This window comes from Solanum tuberosum, unplaced genomic scaffold (assembly GCF_000226075.1).
Source record: "Solanum tuberosum cultivar DM 1-3 516 R44 unplaced genomic scaffold, SolTub_3.0 scf00293, whole genome shotgun sequence".
Taxonomy (NCBI): domain Eukaryota; kingdom Viridiplantae; phylum Streptophyta; class Magnoliopsida; order Solanales; family Solanaceae; genus Solanum; species Solanum tuberosum.
In genome coordinates this window covers 302109-313550 of record NW_006239222.1, presented here as the reverse complement: position 1 = coordinate 313550, position 11442 = coordinate 302109, and the positions used below count along the sequence as shown (strand labels likewise).

Sequence of the window (11442 nt, the reverse complement as noted above, 5' to 3'; positions counted from 1 at the left end):
AAAGAAATCATTCATTGCAAGAAAATCAACGTCGGCTGCATCATTTTCATTTGCAAGAACAAAATCAAGAGAACCATCAACAACGACATCAAGAAAACCATCAATAACGACATCAAGAGAACTATCAACATATTACATCTGACTATTTTTATTACTTCGTCATCAAAAGAAGAGTACATTTAAGATTATATTACAAATACAAAATACGAGTTTTATTTGCTTTACGTCAAACTGGAGGAAACTGGCGTCAAATGTTCAAGTAGAGCAATTAAGTGTCAACACGGTAAAAGACACTATCTTTCCATTGGGATTACATTTTTTTTTTATGCTAATGAGTTTTATCTCAGTCTTTGTCAAGAGCATCCAAGAGGATTAATTCTCAAGCAAGCCACAAGTGTGAACAACATAAAAAAGGATGCAACACAACGTGGAACTTTTTCTTAGCAGCGAACTGGGACATAGTCCAAAGAGGAATACCAAACTCTAAGGACGCGAGCTGAGGAGCGACTTTCACCACAATCAAACCATACCCTACTAGAAGGCATGTGGGTTTTTTCTGTATGGTTATCGGTTTCAGTTTCGCATCCGGGAAATTTTGGCTTCCACCGGAGGCAACTTTCCAATCCGAGTGACAATGCACCAAGAGCTTTGAAAATTATGTCCGTGTAATTTCTTAATTATGGGTGTGAAGTACACCATATTCATGGCTAAGAGGTTGCAAACCTCCTTTTCATACTCAACTCACTTGTCACTCCTCCAAAACCAAAGGTCATCTTGCATAATAGATTTCCTTTTCAACCAATTGAGTCGAACTACAAGCAGTCTGATTTCATAAGTTGAGGAATATGTAGGCGGGATCAATATTGAAAACTCAGCTGTATTCCAACTTTCACTCTCAAATCTTATTCCCGAGCATTCCGATCTCTTTATAATCCGATATCAGGATGACTTTTGAATTCTTTTGAATCGTGCGTTAAATCAAGCGTATCGAACTACAAGTGACCTGAATTCTCATATAGCCTGAGATATGTAGGAAACCTATTTCCGGGGTTCGGCCATAATTCCCAAGTCTGTACAAAAGCCCCTTTCATAGAAGATGAAGATGTGGTCGGTCAAAATTGGATTTGTCAATTTCATTTGCCTCGGATTTCTTTCATCAATCCAAGTCAAACGATGGATAGTTGTTGACACCCAATTTTATACCTCCACAATATAAATTTTTATATATATATATATAATAATTATAGTTTGCAAGTTATTTTAAATAGATTTGTCACTTTTTAGTAATTTTAAATTAACATACATGTTTTATATAATTTCGTATATAATTAGTATATTTTATAAACATTTCGAAAATCATCACAAAAGATTTTAATTTTAGTGAGTATTTTAATTAATTTTGTCTAAATTAGTAGTTTATATTTTGAGTCATTAGTATATTGAGTTAATTATTTTATTTCGTTAAAATTAAGAAGCTCATTAATTAATTATATCAATTCATCCCATTATATCTATCCTAATTAAGTTCGAATCGCCTAAGTTTTTTTCATGCAATTTTAGTCCCTTCTTTACCAAGTCTTTTATATTAAAGGGGTTTTTTTTTTTGGCCAATATTTCCCTCAAATTCTCCAGCCCATTTTCCCTTCTTGCTTGCAAACTCAGCAGCCCATTCCTTTTCACCCAATCTATTTCCTAAACTAATCCCTCCAGCCCACACCCTTAGCTCCGACCCGGCCCAACTCTTTATCATCAACAAAGAGACCCAGTAGATGAACATCACAACAGCTTCCAAACATCAACAATATAATACATCATACCATACGTATATACACAGTACCCCACCGCCCCAACTTCGTCTTCCTCGCTGCAAATCAGCGATTCCAACAGCACCCCGACCCCACTGCCCATGCTAGTTTTCCTCTTCCAGACGAAACCCAGAAGGCTAGTAAACGTCAACATCGACAGGCGCTCAGACCGGAAATCCCGCAGCAAATCGCGTCCTCCACTTCTCCTCTCCCCTCTTTTCCGTTGAAAATTGGTACAATAGACAAATTTATTTCTTATCTCTTCAACATTTTGATTTTCGAATTCGATTCTAATCCATCTTTTCAACCCGTTTTCCCCCCTTTTTTCAATTCGAATCTCCCCTATAAATACCTATGTTCTTTCACTATTGAAGGTGGTGGAAAAAGATCGGGGATTTTACATATACGAAAATAGCTTACAAAAAGAGTTTTTTCTTTGGAAATTGGATTTTGACACAGTTTGAGTTTGAGTTTTCGGCAGATAGTCGTTTTATACTTTAGAATTTCGCATTTAGTCCTTTAATTCTAAATTCCGAAAGGTAGTCGCTCTAGTTCAACCCAGATTCCTTGTTTGCTAGTCGTAGTTAGATTTTGTGGTGAAAGTCGCTATTCTCCAACTCGTTTGCTCCCAGTCGCTGCTCCAAGAAAGGTAATTTCGCCCCCTCTTACTTTTCCGCCTCAATAGGATGTATTATGTACTCAATGTTTGCTAAATGCTCTGCTATGAATAACAATTGGTTTCTTCTCTTCGGTCCCCTGCATCTGCTTCATTTCTTCTGTGAAATTTTGAACCATAAGCATAGGGTAGCATAATGATAAAATTCCTTTGGGATTATGAGTTGGTAGTGAGGTTCATTGGCTGGATGGTATATTTAAAGCTAGCTGAATCTTCTTTTAATTTTGCTCGAAATAATATACTATACATTTGATTTCAACTTCGAGCATGCCGGATATCATTCTGTTTCCTCACTACTTGTTGGTACATTTTGGTTATCTTCTCTGCTGTTTTGATATGTTGCAGTAGCTTCTCGCCATGGCTAACTTCGTCCCGTAGGAATTATTTATGTTCTTAGGCGATTTGAATGTTGGTCGTGTTTCTCTTGTATCCCAGCTACTGATGTTATGCTTGTAGCTCACCATAATCGTGTTCTAAGTTAGCTCATATTCCTATTATTCACTTACTTCCAAATAAACATCGAGTCCTATGTGCTAAGGCTGTTTGAATTAATAATGCGACCGGTTTTGAAATGCTACTTTTATGAACATGCTATAGATTCTAATAAATTGTTGGCTATCACTAATTTGCATCGTAAATCACTGTAATAGAAAGGATTCAATCTGGTTTTGTTACTCGTCTTGCAAATTATTGACCCTTCCTGTTAAAGTGCTCAACTTTTGGGACACCTTATCGTAATAATGTTTGTTTGAGTTCAGTTGTGACATTAATTTCAATGTGTTTGTTTAGAGTAAAAAGAGGTTGTTTAAGTTCAAATTTGTAGGTTGTTCGAAGTTTGTTCATGCCTTTGGGTTTTCAATTCCATATTCATAGAACTCGTCGTTTGCTACTTTCCTTATTAGAATCCCATATTTTCCCTTAGTATTTATGTGACTTATTAGTTAGCTAAAAAGTCTAGTTGTCATTTTTAGAATTGTTAGGAATATAGTAGTTGGGTTTTATGGTCTCAAGACACTTTCTTTTTCTTTCTTTAAGGAAATTAAATGTGTTTTGATGCCTAATTAATGTAGGTAAGTGATACAGCAATATTGTTTGCCATTTTGCTTTGTTTTTACTGTCCAATTTTTGCTTATGTGAGGATTTCAGTCATGTCATCTGTTTGTTTATTACCTGGACTAATTTTAAATGTATTCATATGTTATGCTCTTAATTGAATCTAGTAAGTCCTTGTTATTCTTCCCTGCTAGTTCATCATAGTCCCATTATGTTTATTAAAAGATCATCGCAATAATTTATTTACCATAAGTTGTGTAGTTTCATTTAAATGCACTATTATTATTTTAAATATTAATCTACATTTCCTTGCTTTTTTTTTTTTACATGTGAAAATTTACTCGGAGTTCAACATGAACTCCTATCTCCTACCCTCGTACCTCCTCGTTGGGCCAAAGGCCCAATTTTATTCCTTATCAAGTCAGCCAAGGCAGTAGAACGAAAACACAGGGACTGGAAATGGAGAACAAGTCTCAGAAAACTGGAAAAAAAAAGAGGCTGGGATACTGCCCGTATACATTGATATATATCGGTATACATTCATATACATGTCGAAAAATATGGAAATACAGGGCTGAGGCGAATTACAGGTGTCCGGAAGCAAAAAATACATGAAAAGAGATAATATATACACTCATATACACTGATATACATCCAGTGTATACGCAAAACGGGAATGAGATTGAAGCTTAAAAATATAACGAAATTGGCCCAAGAAGGGGCCCAATTTCATTATTTCGTTTACTCTTCTAATTATTTGATTATGTGTTGACTAATCTTATTTAACTCTAACTTTAATTAACTTAATCGAATTCCCCAAAAGACAAACTATTTCTCTGTGTTGTTTTATTTCTAACAAATCTCATTTTAGCAACTCTTGCATTTTCATTTATAATCTTTAGTCAAAACTTTTTTTTTATTTAGTTTAAAATAGTTTGTTTTTTTTCATAAACCAAAAAATGACTCAAATAGAAACCAATTAATTTAGTTTCGTTAAAATTCTAATTACTTGTCCCTAATTCAAATGTTTCAATTAAGGTCCCTATTTTACTTAAAAAATAAATAATAAAAATTGCTTTTGTTTAACTATTTTCTCAAAGTTAATCTAATAATGCAAATTATTATTATAAATACTTAGTTAGTCATTTTCTCAAGAAAGTTAGTCAAAACTTTTATTCTTCAATTAATTTAAAATGATTTTCATGCTTTAATGTGTTAAAATTGGTTTAATTTATTTTAAAATGAACTAAATAAATTCTAATTAGTCTAGTTTTATTAATTTTCTAATCACTTGCACCTTAATTCAAATATTTTCATTTTAGGTCTCTTCCTCTGAAAAGATAGAATAAAATAGTTCATTTCTTAATTATTTTCTCAAACTTAATCGAATAGTGTAAATTATTATATAGTCTTTATGTTAATTTTTTATTTATTTTTAAAATAGTCAAATATATTTTAGTCTAGTCACAGGTCAACCGCATGTTAGCGGACACTTTGAATGCTTAAACCCTTCTCGAAGTGTAAATTGAACCCCGAACCCCCTTTGGTATTTTCAAATGATTTTTTCTGTTTAAATCTTTGAAAATTATAAGTTTTCTTAATTTCTTTGAAAAATTAAGTGGCGACTCTTTTCTAAGTATTTTTCTCAAATTGTTTTATACTTAGAATATTTCAAAAAGTGATTTTTCTAAGGTTAGTAAAATTACGGCACAACAGTAAAGATAAAATTAGTATATATGATAGTGATGTATGTCTAGTTAGATAGTTTTTCCATGTCAATTTCACACATTTGCACACTCTTTTCAAATGTCTGTATTTTGAATTTGGAGCATCTGTGGTAGAAAAATCATAACTGGACGGAGGGATATTTAACTCACGTCTATCTATTCTACTTCAAAGAACTATTGTGATGATCAAGTAATGACACGCCCTTTTCCTCCTTTTTAAAACTCATATTACTGGACTTAAAATAATACTAATAAACTGCCTAAGTAGCTCGGTGAAGAAGATCAAGTCATAACATAATTCATAAAGATAAGTTATTATTACTTTTTCATCTTCTTTTTTTTTTGTCCTAACTTTTGCCTAAGCCAACACTTTCTAGGGTTTCAATCTAGCAGACCCTTTTGTTTGGACCATACACAACATAAATTCATATAGGCCAGGAGTAACATGCAATTTATGCTCGTGAATCGAGGGAATACATTACCCTTTTATAGAACTAACGTTTAGTGTAGAGTAGTCTCCAAGAGCCTTAACTGAATTTGGATTCGTCTTGTAGGTGTTCCACAAAATTTTGTGTCTACAAATACCACTACTTCAAGGCTTATCAAAGTGTAGACTAGATGAAACTTCAAGATAAGACTTGAAGTACCCATAAAAATGAAGTTTTCATATTTGCAATTTTTGTGGCTTTAGATTTGCCGATGTGATTTGTGAGAAAAGAGATGAATGTCATATTTGGTTTCACTAGGCGTGCCAAATTTGTTTGCAATTTTTTTCTAAGAGGTTGAAAATTAACTGCAATTAAAACATGTAAAATGAAAAGTGATTTTTATTAATGAATCCTATAAGTACAATTTTGTTGTTCTATTGATTTTCTCTCTTACTATTTCTTCGTGATTCGAGGGTCTTCTGTAGTATTTTTCTCGAATTGCTGGATGATTTGAACCTCTTAGAAATGTGTTTAATCTTCAAAAACATCAGATAACACTTCGTTGTTTTGAGTTGATCGGGCAGAACTCTATTGATTAATCCTTTGAAGAACTATATAGTTGATGTCGATGCTTTCTACAATGCTTGCAGAATGTCCTTAGAAAATTATGTAACTCTCTTATTTATCGTTGTAGGAGGTAGCAATTCAAGTGTAAATGAACTATCTTGCCTTCGTCTCATTGGTTCGTGTAAGTCATCAAACTTATCACAAATGTTATGTGATAATGTTGCTTGTGACTGGTCAAAATATGTCATTTTTGACACTTGACGACTTTTGATTGATTCTTGAATTTGACTGAAATTGCCACATCGTTTGAATATGTGGTATCATCTTGTTCGTCTTGAACTTGATTGAGATGTCAAGTCATCTTGACATGTGGCATGAGTTTGAGCTTCAAGATGAAATAGACCTTAGACTTAAATTTAATAAAATGAACTTATTTATTCATGAAGCCCAAATTGATTATTCAACCCAAATAAACATTAATTAAATCCAAATTTTATACGAAATTAACCCGATAAAATTTACGTGTCTACAGTCTCATATAATTTTTCTAATAACCCAAAAACTATGTTGAATATTGTATGAATGTGTTGAACATTCGTTGCAACAATATTTAATTTATAGTCATATATATGCGGTTGATTTGAAAAATGAAGGAGTATAACTTTAACAGAGTGTCATAACTATAATTATATATTATAGGTAAATTTGCAAGATTCCAAATTTGCAGAATTCGATTCTAAATTTACAAGATTCGATGGTTCATGATTGGAATCAAAAGAAATGTTACTATGAATAACAGTTTACCTGTAAAACATGTATCAGAGTAACAAATTATAAAATGTTACTCACAGTCACGTTTTATGTCTGTTAACTCCATCAGACCTTTGTCTTTTTGCCATTTCATTTTTTTTGTTGAATAAAATATACCCTAAAATGAAATATATTTATACTAATTTTGTAAAACTTTTAAAAAATGTATTATTTTAATGAATTGATTTAAATAATAACTTACTTCGATCAAAAATGTCTTCAAGACTTATACAGATAGACAATCTGCCAATCACTACCTTCGAAAATTCCAAGGAGATATAATCATAGTATGGTGACATATATATACCACTAAAATGCAACTATGGAATAGTTTGTTCAATATTGATCAGAAACTGTTCTATCCATGAGAGTTGCATAAATTTTTATTTTGCAGAACATATATAATAACTTTCCCTTTTCCTTTTTTCAATTGTGTGGAAGAAAATTCGAATGTGTCATATCAGAATAAAGTTACAACCACTCTTCTATAAAGCCTAACATGCCTTTACAGGAATTTTTTTTTGATTAAAGTATGTGTGGAATAAAGTATAGTCACATATTTGCATTCCAATTTGTGTAATATGCTTGACTTGGTCCAGACCTTTTTTTTTAAAAAAAAAAAACTTTTGAAATATCTAATCTAAAATAAGTCATAAATATTTTTAAATTGAATTGTTACAACTAAATATTTAAAAAAAAATCATTTTATTGTGACGGACTAAAAAAGAAAAATATCACATATATTAAGACGAACATCAAGACACTACCAAATATGACATAATGTCTCTAGATATGAAATTATGGTAAGTGATGGTGTTAAAAGAAGACGAGATAAACCTAAAATGGCATGAAAGGAAGTTATGTGGAAACACTATCTTATTGTAGTATTAACTCTAGCAACTACTAGTTGTACAAATTTATTAGCAGATGACCAATATCTATTTAAAAGACAGTCCTGGAAAGTTCAGTAGTTAATAATTCAACAATTTATTATGGTAGGTGGGATGAGGAATGGGATGTCAAAGCTATAGCAAATTTTAAAAAAAAATTATTTTTTTAAAAAAAATGTTGGAACCTTTAAGTACATAAAAAGGATAAATAATTAAAGGTGCAAAGAAGAAAGTTTTAGTTCCATAAGGGAAAAATGGCATCTCATAATCAAATAAGTAGAATTATCATTACATTTGTTTTGATTCCATTGCTTATATTTCAATGTCATGTGTGTTCACAAGACAAAGTTATCTTGTCCTTGTATTATGAATCTTTGTGTCCATATTGTGCAGATTTCATTGTGAACCAATTAGTTAAGGTTCTCCAAACAGATCTTGGTTCAATTGTGAATCTTAGGCTTGTTCCTTGGGGTAATACTCAGATTGCACCTAACACTAGCTGGATTTGTCAGGTTCCATTTCTTTTCTCCCTATTTCCTCTAAATTTGTCAGCTTTCGTTTGATCATAAATTTGAAAGTTTGAGTTTGTGAAATCGTGTTTGAACATGCATTTTGCGAACTTGAAAATATTTGAAGATGACATTTCCAAATCTTGTCAAATTTAATGGCTAAACAAATGTGTGACGATAAATTTTGAAAATCATGGCTTTCAAAATCTATGGTCAAACGCAAGGTATAATACCCCTTTCCAACCTTCATCTTGTAGACTTTGGTTATTTTGTTATCTTCTTAACCTAAGGCTTGCTTAATTAGGCCTTAGTTGTGAAGCTTTAACACCGGATACCGCTTTGCTGAAATATTTTGGTACTTAATTTATATAAATATTCACTCCGTTCCATTTTATATGTCTGTTTTGATTCAATATAAAATTTGAGAAAGAAAGATTTTATCGTCTTAGAACCAGTCATTGCCCCCACACACAAAACAGCCGTATAAAAGTTCAATTGTGACCATAGACCAAGTGCCGCATGCTAAGGGGTGTCAAATTACACTCCTTACGCCAGAAAAATATAATGTTTAGCTAGATTAAAATTTTAGTTTTATGTATATATATAATATATGTTGACTTTTCTTATTTCTATGCGTGTCTACTTTTATTATATTATGACACCCAATAAAATTTTTGACTCCACCACTGAATAGACCGACACTACTAATTATGCTAAATCCTGTGTTCATCACTGTCCTGTTCCATTTCTTGTCAAGTCATGCCTTGTTTTTTTTTAACATGTCAATTTGATGGTTGAATGTAACATGCAGCATGGAACAGATGAGTGTCAGCTAAACACAGTGGAAGCTTGTGCTATCAAGGTTTGGTCAAATCTGGTAAGTAACACATGTCATTACAGCAAAAGAGATATTTAGTGACAATAAAAAATAATTCAAAATTTTTTTTAACGATATTTGAGTTAATGTTATTGCATTCAAAATTGGTAAAACGTTTAGCAATATCTATATAAAGTGATGGTTATAACACCCAATACTATATTATTGACACTATTTATTGTCACAAAATCCTTTATTTATTATAGTGTGCTAACACATACTATACAATAAATAGTTAATTCCAAAATATTAAGTGCAAAAATAGCCAGTATTATATAAGAACAATGTATAATAGCGTTAGATATTTAGTATTTAGTTAATAAGTCAAAGGTTTATACTAATTCCACAAGTTGTTTGTTGGAGTAATTGATGAAACAGGAAACACACTTCAAGCTTATAAGTTGCATAGAACAATTGCATCTGCAAAATAAACACTCATCGTGGCAATCTTGTTTTGCTTCAACTGGTTTGAACCAAAATCCCATCGAGAATTGCTACAATAATGGACTTGGATATCGGGTAAGAACAAAACTAGTTGCACTCGTCTCTCTAACTTGCGTTGATTATTGGTCAAAATGTTGATATAAATGTTCAAAAAAATTCAAAATTAGTATAAACATATTTCACATAAAGGATCCATGCACTATTTTTATTTTAAAGTTTTAATAGCCGAAAAAACACATTAATGATTTGCGGCGTTTGAAAGTTTGTACGGTATATCGGGCATGATCTAATTAAATATAAAATGTAACTATCAATAACATTTCTACCACCCCGCTTAATTTTTTAAAAAAATGTATTTTTATATTGATGGTTACATTTTGAGATTTAAAACGCAACCTAGGTCTCACCTAGTACGTAGTTGTCCCCCACAACCTGTCATTTGGACGGGTTGGATTAAATTTAAGAGAGCCAAAATGGATTAAGACAATAAACAGATCAAGACCTAACCCAATCCAGATTTGTTTGGGCCAAAATGGAATAATGGCTTACTTGGTTAAAAAATTGAATTTATTCACTCATTGATCATTCAAAAGTCAAAAAATAAGAAATATATCTTTCAAGTTAGTTGTATTTTTTTGTTTTGTTTCTAGTTAAGTAGAAATTGATAAATTTCTAATGTAAAATGAACCTACAGCTAGAGACAGCATATGCAGATGAAACAACAAAATTGAAACCTGCTCATAGGTTTGTACCATGGGTGCTAGTAAATAATCAGCCACTTCAAGAAGTTAGTCCCCTCTCTCTCTCTTATATTCGTTCGCGTATAATATGAATGAATATAATTTACTTTTGATTGCAGGATTATCAAAACTTTATAGCATACATCTGTAAAGCTTATAAAGGGCATAATAAACCACAAGCTTGCAAAACCAAATCACTCGAAATCAATAAAATTAGCGCGCAAGATACCAATCCTCGAGTTTGCTTTAGATGATAGACAATATATATGTGAATTATATAAAGAGTTGCAGTGTGTTAGCGTGGAATAATAAGTTGTTTTCTGAGTGCACAAGTTATAAACTTGTAATGAGTTTTATGTTTCTTAAGAAATGATGCAACAATTGTTCATGTAATAAATAGACTTTTATTAATATATGAAAGAGAGTATTTGAGAATTTTTTGATGACTTGTGATATTGGTTAATACGCTATTGAAAAACAAGTGATCTACTATAGAAGAGAAATAAAAAGGGCATAACCCTTTTCATTAATGAAAATTATAGACTACTGTTACTGCTAGAGAATTATTTTAAAAACTAGACTAAGATAAATTTAAATGGAGTGACATAAAAATCTTATAACGGATTAGGGGTGATAAATGATTGGATTGGATCGGATTAAATATGGATTGAGCCAAAATGCATTGGATTACAATTCACTCATATAAAATATAAGTAAATATGAATTTGGTCAAATATAATTTTTATTAAATGGTTCTAAACCATTTTAATCTTCTAAAATAAAAATAAAAACATTAAATCAAAACTAAATTGTCAAATACCCCAACCTGTACCGCCCCACCTCACACTTAATTTTTTTTTAAAAAAATAATGTACCCCCATACCCCATCACCCACTCCACCCCACCTTCACCACCC

The 11442-nt window shown here is 31.6% G+C and overlaps 1 protein-coding gene across 1 annotated transcript; it reads left to right on the top strand.

The window, feature by feature from the left end:
• The first annotated feature begins 8163 nt into the window (after nucleotides 1-8163).
• LOC102601091 (gamma-interferon-inducible lysosomal thiol reductase) lies at nucleotides 8164-10963 on the top strand. Its single transcript, XM_006359490.2, has 5 exons — nucleotides 8164-8468; nucleotides 9277-9342; nucleotides 9721-9861; nucleotides 10481-10573; nucleotides 10646-10963. The coding sequence occupies exons 1-5, from the start codon at nucleotides 8211-8213 to the stop codon at nucleotides 10778-10780; spliced, it is 693 nt and encodes a 230-aa protein (XP_006359552.1). The 5' UTR covers nucleotides 8164-8210; the 3' UTR covers nucleotides 10781-10963.
• The last annotated feature ends 479 nt before the right edge of the window (nucleotides 10964-11442 follow it).

Coding starts and splice junctions, on each gene's coding strand:
- LOC102601091 (XM_006359490.2), top strand. CDS start 8,211: ATGGCATCTCATAATCAAATAAGTAGAATTATCATTACATTTGTTTTG. Junction 8,469..9,276: donor ACACTAGCTGGATTTGTCAG/GTTCCATTTCTT, acceptor TGTAACATGCAG/CATGGAACAGATGAGTGTCA. Junction 10,574..10,645: donor ATAATCAGCCACTTCAAGAA/GTTAGTCCCCTC, acceptor TTTTGATTGCAG/GATTATCAAAACTTTATAGC.